The 22,936-nt window shown below is 35.2% G+C and overlaps 1 protein-coding gene across 1 annotated transcript in view; it reads right to left on the bottom strand.

The window, feature by feature from the left end:
- LOC121425974 (probable C-mannosyltransferase DPY19L1) overlaps positions 1-21,337 on the bottom strand; it is a 37,167-nt gene extending 15,830 nt beyond the window's left edge. Inside the window, exons 1-9 of the mRNA XM_041622104.1 lie at positions 21,330-21,337; positions 16,537-16,739; positions 15,089-15,113; positions 11,877-11,964; positions 10,591-10,728; positions 9,152-9,272; positions 8,002-8,153; positions 6,949-7,040; positions 6,199-6,298 (exon numbers count right to left, since the gene is read on the bottom strand). Of these exons, the coding sequence (XP_041478038.1) occupies positions 6,199-6,298; positions 6,949-7,040; positions 8,002-8,153; positions 9,152-9,272; positions 10,591-10,728; positions 11,877-11,964; positions 15,089-15,113; positions 16,537-16,739; positions 21,330-21,337 (927 nt within the window). The remainder of the gene's footprint in view (positions 1-6,198; positions 6,299-6,948; positions 7,041-8,001; positions 8,154-9,151; positions 9,273-10,590; positions 10,729-11,876; positions 11,965-15,088; positions 15,114-16,536; positions 16,740-21,329) is intronic.
- Positions 21,338-22,936: the final 1,599 nt, after the last annotated feature.

Genomic DNA, 22,936 nt, shown 5'->3' with positions numbered 1-22,936 from the left:
GAGGTGGGACTACAAATTAGATTAGCCTCACAGTGGGGGTTGCCATTAAGGTGCCAACTCCAGCTAAAGTCATGCTTGATCATTGCAAATCAATAGGCCTGTACTCTGAGCTCGGGTTTGAATCAAACCCTGGTCTAAAATTGGTGACACAGCATTTGCTCTGGCGACAATTGCTCCGGGCTTTAAACAATTATTTTGTCTAAGATATGGGGATTGGGTAAGGGTTACGATAGGATTTTATGTTAGCTTTAGGGTTAGGTTTAGGATAGGGTGTGTAGACAGTGTATAATTATTTGTCAAACAATGAATCAAAAGATGACTATCGGCTATCATTATTATATTCAATTTTTTTTTTTTCAATTCAATTCATTTATTTTCTCTTTCAATCTTTTTACATTTACAATGATAGTTCAATATACATATTTACAAAATATAATATATAAATCATTTCTATAATACAATAATACTATGAAATCGAAAGAGAAGGAGACCAACTAAAAAGCAGAGCTTGTAGGGTGAAGGCCCCCTTTCATAAATACATTTATGAATAAAAATAAGATAAAATAAAGAAATAAACAATACATATATACAATGAATAAAAAATAAACAAGAATAGAAATAAATAAAAATAAAAATGAATGAATCAGTATACACTGTATACAGAAATCATAAAACGATTAAACATATATACAAAGAGAAATTAACAAACACATTTACATATTAAGTTCTGAGTTACATAACTTTGTGAAAAAAAACGATAATTTAATATGAATCCAGAAGATATTTTTTAAGTTTTCCTTTGAAATTTTGTATTGAATTACATTGTATAATTTCCTTTGAAAAAGAATTCCATAATTTTGGACCAGTAAAAACAAATGTCTTCTGTGCAAACGATGTTCTATTCAGAGGTAAATGAAAGGAACTCGCCTGGCGAGTGAAGTGCTTATGAATTGTATCATTTTTTACAAACATATTATCAAACGGTAACGGTAATTGTTTATTAATAAACTTGTACATTAACTGTCCGAGTTGAAAAGAATATAAATCTTTAACCTTCAAGACTTTATTTTTCAAAAACAGAATATTTGTATGTGCCCTGAAATCTGCATGACTAATAATACGAATCGCTCTTTTTTGTAATATATAGAGTCTATTAATTTGAGAATTCGCTGCGTTACCCCATGCAACAACTCCGTAATTCAGATTTATAAGGTAAAATTAACGTTGAATATAATGATAACAAAATATAATGGGGTAATGAAATACCTTTTGAAACTCATATCATTTTCCATTTCATACAGCTCTTTCCAATAAAAAAAATCAAGGGAAAATCAAAATCTTTAAAAAACAAGAGATCACGAAAAGACAAAGAGGGCATGGGGGACAGGAAAGGTACATGTGCACAAATTTTTTTTAAATGCAATACTTATATATGTATTGGCCTACATGTAAGAATGAGGAACATTTGAAATCCTGTTCTGAAAGAGCAAATAAAAATATTTAAAAAAAACTTGTCTGCTAGCATGAGAATAGGGGATTGGGTAAAAGAAAGGACATAAAGAGAAAGAAAGGACATAAAGAGCAAGAAAGAACAAGGCCAATTTGATAACTCTTGTTTAATATAAAAAAAAAAAATGCACTAACAGTTACTGAAATCATTCAATTTGATTGGCTGATAGAAAACTTGTAATAAATGTAGATATTGTTCACTTGTAATTATAACAAGTGTTTTATTTTTTTGAAACAGGAACCAGTAGAGATGGAAAAAAAAGGGAGAGAGGTTAAGAGAGATATGGGAGGGACAGATAGAGGAAATGAAACATAAGAGAGGGGTTAAAGATAGTCAAAAGAAACAGAAAAAGAGAGAGACCAAGGACCTTTTCACACGTGAATCTCTAATCATTATTGTATTTGTAATGATGACTGCTATTGTAATCGTGATTCTAATCATGTTCTAGTATGGTTTCACACGTGCTAAATATTTGTCAATAGCCTTTAATATTTTCACTGGAATCATCATTAAAACACTTTTCTTTTACCGTGTGAAAGGGCGGTATATATATATATATATATATATATATATATATATATATATATATATATATATATATATATATATATATAGCGCTAGAGCTAGAGTGTGAGTTTGTGTGTGAGAGGGAGATTTTACTGTAAGAGGAAGTGGGACCTAGGTACATAGACATAATTAACAGCCAAACAAAACAAAACAAAGAGAAGATCCAGTACAGTTACAATTGCATTTACAGTTACATTCCTAATACACAGTCTAGACATTCAACTAATGTTGTCAGCTGTGGCAATCCATTGAATACAGATGCCTATCACATACTGCTACACCACCTAATTCCAAGGTCATCTTCAGTCCAATTCAATGAACATTAGAGAAAACAGGTGCTTCTATTAGCACAGTAATCTGAGCGATACTGGCATGACAACTTTAAAGGCCAAGTCCACCCCAACAAAAATTTGTTATAAACAGAGACAAATCTAACAAGCACAACAATCGGGTACATCATCAACTTTCTAATTGGCATGTCACTGAGGTGTGTATTTACATGTAACTTGAAAATATCGCTGAACTTGGAAATGTCACAATTTTCTGAATAATTTACACCCGATTTTAATGAAATTTTCAGTGTTACGCTTGTTTGATTAGTCCCAATCGATTAAAATCAACATTTTCCTGGGGTGGACTTGACCTTTGAGGCAATTGCCATTCACTTTTTAATAGTCTGCATACACAGACCCTGATTTAAACTTTGATCAACACGTGGGACTTGACATAAACTAGCACAAACATAACTTCATGTTTTAAATGAGATGCACCAAGGAATTACTGCACCATCTGTGCCCAAGTCACAGCCAGGGATGTGCGCTTCATATTCAGACCACTTTCTGCAAGTGTAGGGTTTGCACAGCAAACTATACAAGAAGCAGGTGCTTCTATTAGCTCAGTAAACTGAGCGATACTGGCATGACAGCCTTGAGGCAATCATTACCATCCACTGACATGAACAAAAAGACTCACAGGGGGTGAAAGGTCAAATGTCATTCAGAGAGCAATCCAGAGAACACTCAATATACAGGGATGACAGTGAGTTTCATCATGGAGGTAGACGTTTTTTATTTCTGCTGTTTTATTCACTGGGCCTGAATAGATACACATACAATTCTTTTCTGGGGATTTTTTATGAATGGATTTCTGACATCAGAGATTGAAAGTTTCTATTGCGAGTGCCATTGACATGAGCAAAATGGTCAAATGAACACTGTCTATATGAACTTTTTTTTTGACAAAGTACTAAAAAATAACTACCGGTATATGAAGTGGACATGACCAACTAAGCATTAGACTAAATGCAAATTAAACTAAATATGTATTAGACCAAGTGTAGTGTACAGTCGGGGTTTAACTTAAAGGTAAATGCCAGTTTTGGTAAACGATATCAAAATGAGTTCGTACAGAATCCAATGAAATGACCACCAAAGTGTCTGTATAAATAAAGAATATGTGCCAAAGGATTCTGGAAGAAATTGCGTAATTGCTGAGAAATAAGCAAATAAGCACAGGATTCGGGTCAAGCGTCGGGCACGACATTCAAAGCAATAATAATACACTGTCCCACGTGCACTTTTCTCTGTTGGTGATCTTCAGTGTGAATATTTTTCAGCGTAGATTTCAAGATTTCACAAAGTTCAGTTTATGTGACTGTACCAGATCTAGATCCTCGATGATATACTGACAATTAAGCCTGGTTTTACAGACTTTCTCATGAAATCAGTGTTTACTGCAACTACTGGCATTTCTCTTTAAACTCAGGTTTAAAGTTGTGGTTTAAGTATGGATAGCCAATTTTTACATAAATCACTAATGGTAGAGATATCATATTTCAGCTCATTTGGCTGTCAAATCATTCATACATGTAATTGTTTAAGAAGTATAAATAGATGATTGTCTTCCCCATCGATGAATCAGGAAAGAGCACAGTAAACATAAGAAACATACAACTTAAAGGAGAAATGTATTGATTATGAATGTGGTCTTATTATATATCAATGGAAAGGTAATGATGTGGGGATTATCAGTGGGTCATTCAAAAATACCGAAAATAATACAAAAGGTGAAAATCGCCGATTAAAAAACGCTAAAATGCCTCTCCGAAATATGCCTCGCATCGGTCTCTGAATTGACTGGAATTTGATGACGTCACTGTCTGTACGAGAGGCGTGATTGGCTCTCCCACGTGAAGCTCCACTTGCATGCAAAACCTGTTGCGTGGGTACGTTTTCTCCACACTGTCACTGAATACTTCGATCACGAAATGAAAGAAAACCCAGAATTTTATCTAGATTTGGATTTTCAAATTGATGATTTTAAAGATGAAGAGAATGATGATGAAGTGAACAACAAAGTGACGTAGTTGGAGGTAAATTGGGGGAACTACGCCGATGATGATGAAAATTCAACTTGCATGACGATCACAAGTCATGTACATGCGGATTCGCTACCAACTCATGCAGCTGCTGCTACAAGTGCTAGCTACACCGCGCGGGCCAAATTAAATCCATGAAAATGAATAACCACATCCAGACAGAGTCTATCATAAGAAGAAAAATAATGATATAACTGTACTTACAAACAAGTGAATAATCCGAACCTGAAGGCAAATCAACTCAACGAATAGCAGCAGACGATATGCACCGACAATAAACTTCATGTGGCTGGGATAGATTGTCACTCGTTCTGTTAGATGTAATTTTTATCTCATTAATTTGACAAAATTACGAAACTCAGGGAATTATTTATATGTAGAAAATGTAGTAACATCTCTTATTATTTTTTGAATTACGAAAAAAACTTTTTTGAAGTAAAACGTTGAGGTAAACTAAAATTACATGTAAAAGATCATCGCCCAACATGCGTAGCTTGTATGTCATTGCAAACAAACCATCTCAAACATGCACCGTACCGGTATTCCTTCCTTGCTCGCCTTGAGCTTGCTGATTGAGAGCTGTGCAACACGTGCATAGATCTATTCTCTCAGTCAAGGTGAGCAAACAATGACCGCATGTCTTGTTGTGATGGTTTGTTTACGATATGATGGGGATGATCTTTTACATATAATTTTAGTTTACCTCAACGTTTTACTTCAAAAAAGGTTTTATTGTAATTTAAAAAAAGACACGAGATGTTACTATATTTTTATATAGATAAATAATTCCTGAGTTTCGTAATTTTGTCAAATTAATGAGATAAAAGTTACATCTAACAGAACGAGTGACAATCTATCCCAGCCACATGAAGTTTATCGTCGGTGCATATGCCATATCGTCTGCTGCTATTCGTTGAGTTGATTTGCCTTCAGGTTCGGATTATTCACTTGTTTGTAAGTACAGTTATATCATTATTTTCCTTCTTATGATAGACTCTGTCTGGATGTGGTTATTCATTTTCATGAATTCAATTTGGCCCGCGCTGTGTAGCTAGCACTTCCAGCTGCATGAATTGGTAGCGAATCGGCATGTACATGACTTGTGATCGTGTTGCAAGTTGAATTTTCATCATCATCGGCGTAATTCCCCCAATTTACCTCCAACTACGTCACTGACTGTGTTGTTCACTTCATCATCATTCTCTTCATCTCAAAATCATCAATTTGAAAATCCAAATCTAGATACTATGGGTTTTCTTTTATTTCGGGATCGAAGTATTCAGTGACAATGAGGAGAAAACGTACCCTCACAGGTTTTGCATGCAAGTGGAGCTTCACGTGGGAGAGCCAATCACGCCTCTCGTACAGACAGTGACGTCATAAAAAATCCCCAATTTCGCGGACGTAATTCTGCGTGTTTGAAGCATTCAGGGAGAGAACTTTAAACTATCAATTAACTGAGTTTCATCGGTCTCCATGATGAATGATGTACACCATCGTGTTCTCCTTATTTTCTCCTTTATTTTGATATATGATTCTCCATTTTTACGATTTTCAATATATTTCTACTTTAATAAAAATTTTGACACTTTTGGCTTCCCATTACTTTAGCACAGAGTTAGACCATGGTCTAAGTTAAACCTGACTTCAGAATACAAGCCAATAAGACCAAATGGGTTTAGCCCATGTGGTATACATGTAGTTGACTGAAGACCAAATGAATATACAAGTCATGTAAACCTACCTGAGTTAGTAATGCAAACTGAGCAAACTGCCAAGGTAACATGAAGGCTACCACCCCTGCACCAATGGCTAAACTGTGATACCACATCGGTCTTGAAATCCTGCAAGGTGAAATAAGATTAAGTCTGAGTTAAATCTAAGTGCCTGTATTTGCTGGGATTAAGCTGAATTGAATTGTTTTAGATTGGATATCAAACATTTACAAACAAAACAAAAAATATTATTGAGGAATTTGAGCACACAAACCAAAACAGATACAACCATGGGTAACAAGAACATATGTGAGAAACACAAAATTGCAAGTCACTGTCATCATTATCATCACCATCATCAGCCATTATTACTATCACCATCATCCATAATTATCATTATCATCACCATCATCTTCATCATCATCATTATCATCATCAGCATCATCACCATCATCATCACCATCATCATCATTGTCATCAACATCACCATCATCATCAGCCATTATAACTATCACCATCATCCATAATTATCATCATCACCATCACCACCATCATTATCATCATCACCACCATCACCACCATCACCATCATCATCATCAACATCATCATCACCATAATCATCAGTCATAAACATACATATTTCAGTTTGTTCAGTTCCCTCTTACCAAGAATCGCTGACTCACATGCCACAATCACATTACAACGTTAATATACGAAAAAAGTGAAAATGTTGAAAACAGGGTTGTTTATCAAATGATTTTGATCTTTAAGTGACTGACCTGAGAACATGTGTAACAAGGAACATTTGAAGTACAAAGATAGGGTAGGCAAAGCTCTCACGAAGTGGAGGTGTCCATTGCACTCTTGTACACTATTGTAATAAAATATTAAAGTATGATTATCAAAGGGTTAGACTATCACTGTCTTCAGACTATCTCCTGGATTGTTGGAAGAATAGGCAAAATTCCATCAAACTACATTCTGAAGGGGCACAGCTGTTTTGTCATATGTGCACACGCGCGAAATGCAGGGACAATAAAGAGACAATTATGACATCAAAATTAACATGGAATCAAACACACCTCTGCACAAGCAAACACCTAACAAACAAATATGCATGGTTATTTCAAACCATGACTCAACCATGATCTCACAGATCCATCTCAATGTTGATGTTAAGGTACATGAAAACAAAAGAAACCGCTGAGAAACTCACTCATCACCACAGAAAAAGTGAACAGTGACTTTCAATATTGTGTCATTTTTCAACTTTTGAATTTTAACCTTGCCCCACATATCAAGGCACCGCACCTCCATGAGAAACATAATCGTATCATGTAGGGTATAATTTTAAAGAGAATTAGATGATCTATTCATTGGTATCAATCACACATTAATATTCACTAAATCCGAGGAGGGATTATTGATCAAAGTCAGATTTCCAAACTTTTTTTGAGGAGTTTATAATAATTTACATGTTTTTTATGGTAAATCGTCTGAGGTATTAGAACTAAATATATAGAAAAAAACATACTACATGACATCTGATAGAATTTTTCTTATAAGATAATTTTTTAATTCTAAAATTATTGATTTTTCTACATTGTTTCTCATTCAGTACATCGTTAAGTATAGGTTCATTATTATCGATCAAAGTCAGATTTCCAAACTTTTTTGAGGGGTTTACACAGTCCTACGATACAGCTAACCTTATGGCAGTCACACCAGCGAAACTGACTCCAAACTGACCAGATCAAGAAACTTATTCCAATGGCATACCATCGGTCAGTTAGAAATTGGTTTTATTGGTGTGACTGTATCACTACCCATACCTCTCCATGGTTAAAGAAGAAAGTAGCGACGGTAATCAGACCACCGAGGATGCTTTCGCTGAGGTACGTCGCAAAGACAAACAGGAGCGACATCAAGAAACCGTTCTCTATGAAGATCCAATTCACATAGAAATAGGCTGGATCTCCCATTCCTAAGGGGATGAAAAAATGAGGGGGAAAAACATTTGAAAAATGGGGAGGGGGCGGTCACAAAGAGTATATGTCTGACTGAAAGTCATGCACAAATGTTAAAGTGCAAGTGATATATTACAACAGCAACAATAATACTAATATTAATTTCTTTTACAGCGCATGTTATGTCCAAAAGGAATTTAGAAATTCCTGCCAGGTACCCATTTACTTAACCTGGGTTGAGTGCAGCACAATGTGGATTAATTTTTAATGTGAGATTTGATTGTAGATTACACTGCAGCGGGAATCCTCTGAACACCAGGGAAGTGGGAATTCCCATTTCCCTGCTCTGACCAATACATTGATGTACATAATTATATATATCAATGTATTGGTCAGAGCAGGGAAATGGGAATTCCCACTTCCCTGCTCTGACCAATACATTGATGTACATATTATATATATCACATGCATCTTGGAATTCAAATGCAAATTGGTTCAGACTTAAATTTTTAGTGAATCATTCCCCAGATATGTTTAGCACACCGGCATTTGCAGATCCTGGTTCCTGAATACATGCTTAGAATTTCACAAATATAAATATTTGTAATAATGAAGTATTTTTCATGACAAAAACAAGTTGAAAGCTTAAAATGAGACTGAAATTAGAGCTTGAGTCATTAGCCCTTCATGCACGGACTGCATCACAGTATTTCAATGGGGGAAGTGGGGGGGGGGCAAAAGACCTACATTTTTTTCTCAATTAAATTACAGGGGTAACATCTTTTTCGCTTCCCTTCTTTCTTTTCTTTTCCATTTGCTTTCAGTTTCTTTTTTTTTCTCCTCTTTGTTTCTTCACTACTCGAAAAATCTAGGGAGGCAGTCAGCTCCTGCCCCCCCCGTTCCTGCCTTCATATATACCCAAGATAAATATACATGTAATTCTAGCTAGAGTCTAAGAAAATATAGTGCTATTCTGATATCAAATTGTATTCACAAGGATTTAAAGACCTCTTACCTTCACAATTAAGTACAGGACTGAGACCTCTTCCCCTGTTCACAGTGAAACACTCCTTAGTCTTGATATCCAGGAGTTTTGTCACCCCATCATAAAATCTAAAACCTGCAGCCAAAACAACCTGCCAAAAAAAGGAAACCAAGGTTCTGTAATACATGTACGAAGCTTTACTATAGCGATGATTTGTTATTGTACAACTTGTGTTACTCTTTCCCTGAATTTGGTAATTCGTAAGAACTTTATTTATTTTACATATTCTTAATTACTTGTAAACTTTGTGTCAATATCTAGACTGTTCATAATGATGTCTTTCATATACATGTAATAAACTGAATTGGATAGCAATTGCCGACAGGCTGATTTTCTATGATCAATTTCATTGACTAATATTGTGTATGGTCAATAACATCACTCCCATGATCAATTATTGCACTTTGTGTTAATATATGTAGGAGACTCAATCAAGCAACTGGATGCCACAGGCATATACAGTTGAGGCCAACAGTTTACACACATGTACACCCATGGAATTCAGTGATATTTGTAAACTTGCCAAAAATCATAAAATTTACTACATCTTCAGAAACATAAATACTACCATGACAAATTTGGTGCCAAATGAAAGAATGTATCAAGCTCTTTCGCATGATTGGGATGCTGTTGGGATTTACGCATATTTCAGGTGGAATTTTCTTTCAAGAAAAAAATATTTGTGCCAAATGTACAATATTCTATTGTTTATTATTATATTTTCAAACATCGTTTCATATACATGTAACAGTCAAATCTATGATTTATTATCATATTTTCTATCATTCATGATATGTCACCACTGAATAAAAAAGTGTGATCTGAAATGTTTGTGTTGAGATTTTTGTCAAGTCCAAATTTTTGATTTGTCTAAAATATGAAGATTTTTTTGAAAAATGACAGCTGAAATTTTTTTCAGCACCTGCTGACGAAGCAATGTGATGAAGAGCATGACATACTACTCACTTGTTTGACATCAAATTTCTCATGATAGCACAGATATTTTATAAGATACAGTAAATTTTACAATATTTGGCAAGTGTCAACTTTTCCTTGAATTTCTTGGATGGACACGTATGTACATGTAAACTTCTGTCCTCAACTGCATATTGGAAGCAAGATTATGAAAGATATTTGTAAATGACATCTTTGGGTTGTCTTTTATATGCCCCCCCCCCAAAAAAAATGTATAAATATTGAAATAAATAATTTGATAAATAATATAAATACATGAATGAATAAACAAATTTCATAAATAGATAAATAAATGAATAATTTAGTAAGCTAAACAAATAAAAAAATAATGAAAAATAAAATCAAACAACTGAAAAACAATAATAATAATAAAATAACATAAAAAAAAATAAAAACCTGACACTGACCCTAATCTATCATAATTTATCACAAACCTCTGGGTACAGATTGAATCTCTTCAAAGTGTTGATGGTACTGGGATACTCTGTTACATTATCATGCATGATAGAGTGAAGACCATCTCCAATGCTCGGGGCCTTTACCATCGTCTTGTAGTATGAATAATACAATCCCTAATACAAATGATGAAATTATGATTTATCATATTCATTTGGCACTTCAAAGCACATTCATAATGTATACTCTTGTATACTCTAAGTTTAAAAAAATCAATCTCAATAGAAATAACTGAGATCATATTACATACAAATGCACTTTTCGTAGTGCTCATCCATGTACATGTAGCATGAGAAGAATACAAATAGCAATTATAAATAATGACAAAGATATAAAAGGCAAATATATACATAATTATACACTGTATAATCATGTGTGAAATATAACTTCATAGAAAATATATATATTCTATATAGAAAATTTGAAAAATCATAAATCTGAAGATCAATGTCAAAGAAAAAATGTGATATTGTCTAGGAAACAGAAATACTACAGTACTTTAATAGTTTCAGGGTTCCTGATTATACAGAAGAAATTATAGGCCTAGATACATATCGATGGATTACTCATCATTCCATCTACCTGTAAAGTTTGTGCTTGAAATCTTTTTGAAGAATTGAAGAATTTTTTTTCTAAAGAAATTGTCAGAATTTTGTTTTTACAGGAAATGTTGTCTTTTCACTGTATACCTAAACCTACATGGATAGAGAGAGGTTGATGGTAACTTCCTTGTACATGTTTTGAAGGATGTGGAGACATTTTCTACTTCCCCCACATTCCCGAAAGACCTCCTGCACTAATTCAAAGTTATGCTCAAGTTATGCAACTCAAATTAGGCTTCTGACGTTGTCATCTTCTTAAATAATTGAGATAATGGCAAAATGGAATCAGCAGGCTTCCTGGTTATTTTTTTTTACCATTGTCTCTTCCTCTGTGCCTTTCTTTCTTTCTGTCTGCCTGTCTGTTTTTTCTCTCTCTATTCCCTTCTATTTTACTGTCCACAAAATCTCTCTCGTTCTCTTGTCCTTTTCTTCTGCCTCATTCCTTCTTTCTGTCTTAATTTATTTTAGTTCCAACATGTGTTTGAATGAAAGTCATCTCTCCCTCTCTTTATCACTTATCACCCCCCCCCCCTTATACATGTCTTTTGCATATTGCCCTTATTATTATGATATTGTTCTATTCATCAAAATTTTTAGTTCTCTTGTATTTTGACATTCAAATCAATTTGGGTGGACTTGGCCTTTAAATATTAAAATCTCACCATTTCTGTTCTGAATGTCATCTCTCTTTCCAGGTCTGATAAATGTGAGAAGAATCGATCATTCTCAAACATACTAGAGATGTGCCACCTGTTACAACAACAACAACAAAATCTTGATTAAAGGGGAAGTTCACCCTGAAGAAAAGTTTGTTGTAAAAATAGCAGAGAAAATAATAAAAAATATTAGTGAAGGTTTGAGGAAAATCCGTCAATGATTAAAGTTATTAGAATTCATAATTTTGAATTTGTGACGTCATATGTGAGCAGCATTCCTACAAAGCGAATGGTAAAAAATCTATGAAATGTCATATTCTCAGAAAATGAAAATTTTTCTGTGCCTTTTGTATATCAATAGACAAATCATTTCACATCCGATCATAAATAGAAAACAAAATAAAGTCATCAGGAACCATACAAAATTTGAAATTCATTGATTTTTTACCATTTGCTATGTAGGAATGCTGCTCGCATATGACGTCACAAATCCAAAACTTTGAATTCTAATAACTTTCTTAATCTTTAACGGAATTTCCTCAAACCTTCACCAATATTTTTTATTATTTTTTCTGCTATTTTTACAACAAACTTTTCTTCAGGGTGAACTTCCCCTTTAAATCTACATTGGGTGTTTCTAAAAAAAAAAAAGGGTAACTGAAGTTTAAAGGCCAGCTATATCAAGAATACATGATTTATTCTTGTGATATCTATTCTACATACATATAATATCTGAGTTAACTCGTCAACTTTAAGTCGACACCTTGTTTGCATCACAATTGTCACTGGTCACAGTGTAATATGGTCCTTCGAAGGCGAAGGACCATTATCAAAACCTACTTTTTTCAAGAACTTTTTTTTAACAAACATGCAAGAAACCCCCTTTGTTGTAAGGTTTCGATTTCATCAGAATTTTTTCCATGCACATTTCAGTTATCCCTTTTGCTATTTTCTTTTGGCAAGTGAATGTTACATAGCTGGTGTCTAGCTTCAATTTGGTTGAGCACATCATTGGTGACTTGCAAGTTTCCCACACATATCCACTGCTATTTCATTTTGATAGGGCTATCGCTATGGTTTAACCCACAGATAGCAATCAATTTGAATAATTTCAATTTCCATGGATTAGCTCCTTTTTGGAATTATGAAAGCTCTTTGTGGTGGAAGATGATATGGTGACATAAAAATGATGAATATTTAAAACAGTCTTTGAACTGGAATTTTCAATTTGTTTTCAAAATACATATATGTGTAAATTGATTATTAAACATAGATATTAAAATCAAAACTTGTGTACAGAATGTCACACTACAGTGCGAATCAAAACAAAGTTTAGAAAAAAATCCTGTAAAATGATATATTTGCAGTATCCTGAAGATTTTTCCACATTTTAACATTGGTACAGATCCATTTAAGCAAATGACGATATAATTGTCGAAAAATATTTCCGCTTGAGTGAGCAACACTTACGGTACTTTTGAAAAGTTAGTGAAAATTGATTTGCGCAGAACTTTGAAATAGTTATGCGAATAAAAGTAAACCTTAATCATGAAGAACACATGGAATTTAGCTAGTAAAATTGCTTTGATGATATCTTTTACCTTTTTTTAATTTGTTTCCTTGCCCAAAAAACTTTGAAGAGTGCATTGCGCCCCACCCCACTCCCCAACACACCGAGGCCATTGAGACGATATTTGCTTTACAATGAGCTGTGATTTACATGAAATGGCTTAGACTTCATTTTCATTTTGTTAATCATTGTCAAGCTTGGGAAAAGTGTGGAGAAACAAGTATTGAATTAAAAATGAAATGTAAACCCACTTTAAATGACACATTCTTAGTGAAAAAATGCCGGAGATGTCTGATATAAAGTTTTGTTCAGATTCAGTTATGTCCTCAGATCCAACTGGCACAAAAAAGGGTAAAGCTTGTGCTTACATGTACTAAGTGTTGAAATTTTAATTTGGGTGGCAAATTTGTTACAAAATGCTCAAATTTATCCGTTTTATTTCAATTGACTAAAAATGCAAGAGAAATGTATGAAAAATGTTTCACAAGGTAAGTTTAATTTCGTTCTTTCCCCTTGACACAGCGTGAAAACAAGCATTTCTGAGCAAACAGATTTCTGCGAGATTTACAAAAATGGAAAGTGCTCACTCAAGTATAACATTCTGTCAAAACTTTTGCTTTCATTAGATAAGATGAGACCCAAACCCTAAATTATATGTAAAAAAAATTACCCACATGTTGTATATTTATCAATTTCCACGGCTTTTTCAAAATGTAAACTTTTTTTGTTACGCACTGTATAATGGATTAATATGGTTAGCAATAGCATGCCGTTTGAACAATTTTGTCAGATCACATTTAAACTTTGCACCAAATCCAATATTTATTTACATAAGATAGCAACACATTGAGCCATTGTGTACTGAATGCTGCAATCAAGTGAGCTGTGGTTAATTGCTCAATATTTTGCCAACATCTGTTGCAAGTCCTTGAGAATTACAATAACTACTATGAGCATTAATCAAACTTTCAAATTCAAGGGCTACATTAATATCAATGTTTGTAATAACTTCACCATGCCATAGTAACTTTCATTGAATTCTTGATTTTGATTGAGTGTTGTTGAGCAATTGTTACCATGGTAGTTATACTGGATGGTAAAGTTACTGTAAATTTAATATACATTTATACATCAGGGCACAGATGGGTCCAAAATAAGAAATGGAACTATATTTATCTGCATGTACTTTAGTGAAAATCACTAAAACCAACAAATAATATTTAAAAAAGAAATGCATGAGCACTTTTCTTTTACCAGATGAAAAATGAAATATGGAATAGTTACACTAGTTAACACATAACACAACTTTCAACAGAATTTTAAATGACCATATAAAGAGAGAGAGAAAATGTGGATCAGAAAATGTGGATCAGACAATCTATAGCAGGGAAAAAAATCACACAGGGGCCAGGGGCGTTGCAACCCCTGAAATGCTCAAAAGAGCCCTGGAAACTAAAAAAAAAAGGAGCCCTGGACACCCCCATTCATCACAGTGTTAAAGCTTATCCAAACAGTAAGTTGTATAAAGTAGCCCCTAAAATAGAAAAATAATATTTTGCCTGATAGTATGACTGCATTTATGTTGCACTTCATGTAAAAGCATGAATACCAATAAACATAATGTTACAAAAATAATGGCAGAGCTTACCCATGTAACACCCCGAACATCAGAGCTGGAGATAACACAAAAAGGGAAGAAAAGGGGGAAAATTAAATTGTATAAAATGAATCGATGGAAATTCACTAACAAGTAACTGTGATGTTCGTCTGAACAACACTACTCTACTTTCATTTCGCCTAGTATGATCGCCACCATGAAAAGTTAGACTAGCAGTTCATGAAAAGAAAATGTGCAGAAGTAAATCAATTAAACTTTAAACGTTAGTTAAATTCTGGAAAATCAATGTGTAAATCTTGTTTAGCCTACCTTTGACTTTGTTCATCTTTTTCCATGTGTTAAACTTTTATTTCCGAAAATATAGACCAGGCAGGGGAGCATTTCATGAAAGGACTTGTCGGATAAAACATCTGTTTTAACTTTTATCTGACAGTTACTATTTAGGATTCTTAAGGCGACCATACACCTTACGATTGTTCTGCGACTCAATTTTGGAATAAAACGTAGTAGAATTTGATGCTAATATTGAGACTAGGAATCTCTTACTGTGTAATGTTTGAAATCATCGTACAAATACCTATGTTCAAATCTTTGACTATACTATCATCCTTCTTAAAATAAAAGCTAATTTAATATCAATTCGTAATGACATCATAGCAGTCGTGCGATTTGAAACTGATTTGGCCTTTACTCCAAAATAAAGGCTTACGATCTTACAAAATGGTTATTCTTTCAATTTTAGGTTAAATAAAATGATATGTTCCATTCACATTTTCAGAAAAAATGAGCAAAATGCGATTTGTTCCAAAATCGGATCGCGAACCGTTGTAAGGTGTGCAGCAGTGGCCTTAGCTTTAGACCTAACATCATAACAATGCTCCTCAGCCAATCAAAATCAATAAAAGTTATCAGATCTGACAACTTGTCGGATGAAAATTTTGATGAAATGCTCCTCTGGCTATGCACATTTAGAGATAAAGCCATTGTAATAGCCTAGCCCTACTAAATGTTGGGCTAGCCTGCCCTAAGTTACGCCATTTAAATCCCATTATTCAGTATTTTGGAGAGCCTCCATTTTTTCAAAGTTTTTCCCTGGACCCTGATCAATATCTAGACCGAGGCTAGGTCAGGCCTACCGCCTAGAATCTAGATAGATGATAGATCAAGACTTCAAGTAGGCGTAATATTCTGGATATTAATGGCATACCGTAACATTGCGAGGTTATCAGTAATATTACTAGTCTCTAGGCCTATATCATGTAGAGATCGTGTATCTCTCAATGTTATGAAGTCCTTATGATATTGATGTTGATACTCAGACAGTATTCGCCACTGGATATGAAGTGTAACCGTATTTGTGCCAATTCGCGCTGCAGCAACCGTTTAGTTAGACGGTTGGATCTGGACTGGACCTTCAGCCCGACAGCTTCGGCACAGCCGTCCATTGGAAACCCCTTGCTTTTATTGCGGCTACTTACCTAATAAAACCATGGCCATATTCCATGATGAAAACATCCATTTCATGCTTGATGGTTCCTTAGTACCTCCATTTTCCTTCCTTGGTCGATATTTTTTATTTGTCGTCGTTTTCTTCGTATCAAATCGTCCATTTTTCGTACCCATGCTTGTCGTCTGCTCAGGGAGTCTCCTCCGCCATTTGCTTGAATATCTTCCGATCGCGCTTTATGTATCGATTTCAAAGACGGGGGGGGGGGGCATAGGCGGCGGAAGCAGGGGGGACGTGTCCCCCCTAAATTTGAGGAGGGGGGGACAGTCCCCCCTAAATTTGAAGTTGATGACCTTTTTTTTTGGGGGGGGGGCTTGTCAAATATTTTTTGGGTTGTCCCCTCCTAAAATTTTTGGCTTCCGCCGCCAATGTAATGGGGGTGGGGTGGGGCGGGGCGCCGGGCCGGGCCGGGCCGGCCGGATCGGGGCTGACGGGAGATTAATTTGAATTGATTTTATCGCCGAATCTCACTGCTGCCTGTATAGTGAAATAGTTAAAATGATATTCGAGAAATAATGTCACCATATGAAGAATATTCCATGAGTAGGTCTAATAATATCCCCAGAAATATTTGGCTACTGAGTACTGTACATGGGTCAGGGGTGATTCCCAGTGATTCTAACATCATTTGCACATCCATTTAGGCCCTATTTATTTTTTTAAATGAATAAATTGAACTTTGGGCGCATGCATGACGTTTCACAACCCGGGCTAATATTACTTTCCTGCTATCTTGAAGTGCTGGGAACTGGGACTTGCACGTATACGTCCCCAATATTGTAGGCCTATGGTGGCACACACACAAAAAAGGAGCGGGGTCGAGAAGGGGGGGGAGAAAGGTGACTGAAATAAGAAGCGGGAAATTAAATTATTGGAAAAGGATAAATTCAGGTCATTCCAAATAGAAACTTTTTCTTCCCTGATTTCTCGATCCTCACAATATTCGTGAGTTGCTCCAGAGGAAATTTTTCAAGTCGCGCTATGCGCTCGAAAGTTTAACTATATCAGTATTCTCTTCATGACGTTCTAATACAAATTTCTACTTTTGTGATAAATTTTTACAATCATATCCAGATAATATGCATATTTTTAACTTTTCATTACCTTTCTTTTCTCCTTTCTTTCTTGGTCGTTAACTGTTTTTAATCAGTGGTGGGGGGTCGGGAGAACACTTGGCTCCCTGAACCCTCCCCTCTGCACGCCAGTGCCTTTATTAGTTCTTAATTTATAATTTTAAGAATGTCTTAATCCAACATCTCTAATTTTGCTTTGTTTAGCTCATTAATTTATCCTACTTATACTTTGTCTTCCATTCTCACTCTTTTTCTCTTCCTTTTTTCACTATTAAAAAAAAAATCATTGGTGGATTCTTGTCCCCCCCCCCCGTGATAATTATGAGGACCTGACCAGGCGCGTAGCCGGGGGGGGGGGGCTGTAGGGGCAGTCGCCCCCCCCCCCCAAAAAAAAAAGTCCCCAAAAAGAACAAAAAAAAGAAGGGAAGAGGAGAGCCTGGGGAAAAGGAAAAGGGAGGGGAAGAAAGGTAGCTTTGTTTTTTTTTTCTTATTATTCTTTTTTTTCTCAGAAGGGAATCTCCTTCACTCTTGCTCTATATGAATTTTGCTTCCGCGCTGCGCGCGGTTAAATGACAATAATGAAGTTCTCCATAATTGTTTTCCCCACCCTTTCTCTAACCCTGTTTTTCCACCTCAGCTGCATGTGTTTCTTGCCAGTTAATATTCAAATGTATACATACCGGATATACATAGGGGATTGAATTATTAGGCCGAAGTATATCAAATTATCTTTCTTTTTTTTTAATTGATCGCGCAACTTAATTCTGGTCGGGTCGGCTCCGGACGGGTCAAATCTTTATATCAATTTCTGTCGTCACCTCCACAAAGTCAACTTCTCCGGGAACTTCTCCCACTTTTCAGCTCATTATTAAACAACCATAATGTTGGAGCAAACTGCAAACAGGTTCCTAAGTTAAGAGGAAGGTATAAAATTCATGTCGTATTAAATAAAAAAAGTACAATATGTTTTATCAAATTTTATTAAACTTCATGTCATTTCCCTGCACATTCATCTCCTGCCCTGTTTTGCGCCCTCAGTTTGAAATTTTGAATGACACTTAAGTTTCTTCATAATTCAAAATGAAGCGCTTCAGGATAAGTCAAAGAAATAAGGCATTTCTTTGTTTTATATATAGTTTCAATAAATCACAGAAGTTTAAACTTTGTGGGCTCTATTTACCTTGTAATGAAGTTCAATATTCTTAGAAAATCAATTGAATGAGAGCCAATGGGGTATTAGAGATATCTGCATTTGATGAAACGTCCGCCCTTTGAACATTTGAAATTTCAGAGTTTCATTGCTCTGCGCGGTGATGAGTATTTTCCTCCCCGGCATTTACAGTTCTTCTCCTTTGTTTTGTGAGTTAAAGATATGCACTGTCGCTAAATTGTTTGTAATCAAATCTGATCTTTCCAAGGGAAGTATTTTGAGAATACGCCTTTCTCTGGACGCTTTTCATGGCAAGAAATGACAAAACGCTTTAGCTTCCGCGCTTCTTCCGGTGTTACCGGTGTTATTATTTTATTTTCCTCCATTCAATTCCTTTTTTTGTGCGTACTTGACAATCACTTTTGAAAACAAGGTTCAAAATCACAATATAGTCAACTGAACTGGAGCTGATATAGGTACTCGAGACAAGAGAGGCGGCTCCTTTTCGTTTTAATTTAAGAAACACCAAAAGCGGAGGGGAACCCCCCCCCCCTCCCTGCAGCCACCAGGCCCACAGGGAGGGCGCTTCGCGCTCTCTGTAAGTGTTGGCACGCTTCGCGTGTATTTATGCCACCTCCAATATGAAATCCTGTGTACGCGGTTGGACCTGACTGAAATTAATCATCACCAACTAATTCATTTTAGGTGAATGAGCCTTCTGAGGCAGATTTAAAAACCAGCCATGCAATGGAGGTGATGATTAGTGGATCATTGATGAAGAGCGCCATCACACATCTTGGTAATTATAATGTGTGCAATTTGTTTTTCAAAGCTCCTTGTAAATTTGATTGATTGAGTTTATTCGGCAAGTCTCCAGGGCTAGGGGTTGCGGACCGAAGTTGAAAGTGGGGGGGGGGGGGGGCACAGAGAAAAAGGAAGCATTTTCTTTCAATAAGGGCACTACCTTAAAACAAAGAAAAAATACTTAATTAACAAAAAAAAATCTACAGTCACAGTGGCGTAATCATGGGTCAAAATTTTGAGAGGGTTATAAGGACACAAAAACTGCGAGCAAGCGAAGCGCACGAGCAAAAATTTTGACATGTTTATGGAGAAATCAAATTTTGTGATAAATTTTGACAACTAATAAATGATATCTTTTTTTATCCTTCTCTCTTTCCTATTCTCTTTGGTATTCATTTTTTTGGGGGAGGGGGCAAATCTTTACGCCTCTGCTATACCCCACTCACATGACTCGCGAATCTTATGGATCCTAGGATCATCCTTACAAGTTTAGTAACATTAACCAATGGGAATATTGAAGGGGCACTCTCGATCGTTAACTCGTAAAATGAGTCCTTCTCAGGTCAAAGAAGCGCAGAACACGTTCGTGTGGGGGCACTTTTCTTGGGTAAAAAGGGGGACTGATATACCAGATAGGGCACTTATACAAGAAGGGAAGGAGGCACTTGCTTGCACCTTAAAACGGATCCTCCTCAGGTGATAGGGGCACGGTACAGTGAGGGGGCATTTTCCTTGCTTGACTAAAAACACTTTTTCAATGCTCAAAAAGTGGGGCCAAATGTGCCCCACGGCTCACAGGATCGCCGCCCCTGCAAGTCACCATAAAAACAACTTGCGTTAAAGAAATTATGCAACAGGCTTGCACAAGATTGAACCACAAAAAACTTTAATTCCAGATCATGTAGTCGCTAAGAATTTGTATGTTGATAATTTATTAATAAAAACATGAATTAAAAAGATTCATTATTTGGCCGTTCAGTTTTATCCTACCAATTTTAGCAATTTATATTGTCACTTTAGATGCTCAACTTGTCCAAAATATGAATTTCATTAAGCCCGTTTCACACAAAATTAATGTTTAGTAAAGGGAAATGGGTAATAGGCCCTATGGTTAATAATACTAGTCGAGTATCATAATCGCGATAGTGGCCATAAAAACAAAGATTTGTGTTTTTCAATCGTTATTCTTTGTGAATATTTGAATTGTGATTTTTTTACAGATATGTTCATTATATACTTTTATAATTTTCTCTCTTTCGTCACGCACTATAATGGCGGCACTAAGGGTGGAGCTGTCGGTGCATTGAATTTGTTGGACATATACCAAGTCTCGACTTGGTATATGTCGGTGCATTGAATTTGTTGGACATAATTATACCAAGTCGAGACTTGGAAAACTGTAGAAACTTATTGGTTTTGCGGTACTTACATTTTCTCTACGGTCCTCCTTTGCCCTATGATGACAGTTAAATTTTTCCCTCTAATTAAAAAAAAAACAAAAAACAAAACAAAAAAAAACGGTGTCGCCACTCTGCCAATTCAATGTTTGGGATGAGGATTGATGAACAGAAAAAATATTCCTTTATTTTGATTGGACAAACGATCAAAGTAAGGGAAGCGGCAGGGATGTGGTAAAAAAAATATTGCCAGTCCGGTGCCATATAATAAAGTCTGTCCCCGACAAAAAAAAATGATTTCAGATTGAGTGCATAACCGTTTCAGCCGATGCCATCTTACCTTTTCATCTTCAATAATTAAATATCTATAAAAAAACCCACACAATTCCCTTTCCTGAATATTGTTACTTCAATTTTATAAATATTTATCATTATTGTAATTGTTTTTAATTTTTATATTCTATTTATTTATTTATTTATTTATTTATTCATTTATCAATTTATTTGTTCATTCATTTATTTATATATCTATTTATTTATTTTCATTTTATTTACTTATCTATTTATCATTATTATTATTATTTATTATTTTTTTTTTGGGGGGGGGAGTGGGTGAGTTAAATTCGCCCAGTCATCTTCGTGATGGTGATTCAACTGTGGAAATTACCTATTCATGACATGTGGCCGGGCGGGGACGTACATGTGGGCTTTTACTGCTCCTTTCCGAGGGACAAATGTCACACCCCTGGTTGAGCTGATATGGTCACCTTGATTTTATAGTCTACATAAACATACATCTTTGAATGTTGTGAAGAAATTGAGATCATAATGTGATAGCATTGTAAGTAAAACTTTTTACATATCATAACATGAAATTTTATAAAGGTGATAAAAATCTAATTAGGTCCCTTTTTCCCATTTCATGCAAGTTTGCTCAACTTTGCTAGAGGATCTCCCCTTTGAGGACCATTTGAGGTCTGTATTACAGACTACATGAGGTCACCGATCATATCATTCGATGAATTGAGAATTCAACTCAGCTCACCGTACCGTACCGTACGCTGCCCAATCGTCGCTCAGTTTACGTATTTTCCTTTTCGTTTCATTCAGTTAGCTACGATACCCTTACTTATATATGTCATCTGAAAGAAAAAATACTGGAAAATCGTTTCATATGATAATAATTATATGTCTTCCAAGCACCGCTGTGTAATTCGCCGTTCTTGTCACCCCTTGCGCCTGCCCCATTGCCGCTCACCACTGCCCTAACCCCGCTCACTTAGCGCGCGCATTCATACATGTATATAAGGCCTGACTTATTCTTTTTTCTACCTTTTTTACTTGCACTTCTGAGTGAAAAAGTGTGTAAATTTGTTGTGATTGAATGTATTGTTGACAAGTTTTATAGTACAATACACTATAAAAAATGTTCCTTTCATCAAGTGCAATTATTTTTAGGGTTTTTGTTGCTTTTGTTACTGATCTACGCCTATATCATTTTTTTTATCCTTCAAACTATATTCCGTATTTTTTTATAAAATATATTTTTAAAAAACCTTTCCCGACAATATTTTCACCGATTACAAATTGTCTAATTATATGAATATGATTCTAACCGTCATGAATTTTATGAATGTATAATTATTATCTATCTATTTATTTCGGAAATGAAAAGTATATGAAATTCAGTGGAACATAATTGTAGGCTATATCAGAGTATAGATTGAGCACCCACTGGACTGACAGGATCAAATAAATTATTGTAGTGAATAAAGACCATTTGACCCTGTCCAGTTCTTACATGAAATCGGAAGCGGATAAAAAGAGTCAGCATAAACAAAAAGCTTTAAAGAACAATATATATAATAGAATATAGTCAAGTTAACTTAAATATCATTATTGATAATTTACATCTTATAAATAAAACGCTATAAAGCTCTTTTAGCA

This window comes from Lytechinus variegatus, chromosome 13 (genome assembly GCF_018143015.1).
Source record: "Lytechinus variegatus isolate NC3 chromosome 13, Lvar_3.0, whole genome shotgun sequence".
Lineage (NCBI taxonomy): Eukaryota > Metazoa > Echinodermata > Echinoidea > Temnopleuroida > Toxopneustidae > Lytechinus > Lytechinus variegatus.
Note: the sequence above shows the minus strand (reverse complement) of the source record. Positions and strands in the feature narration are given on the sequence as shown.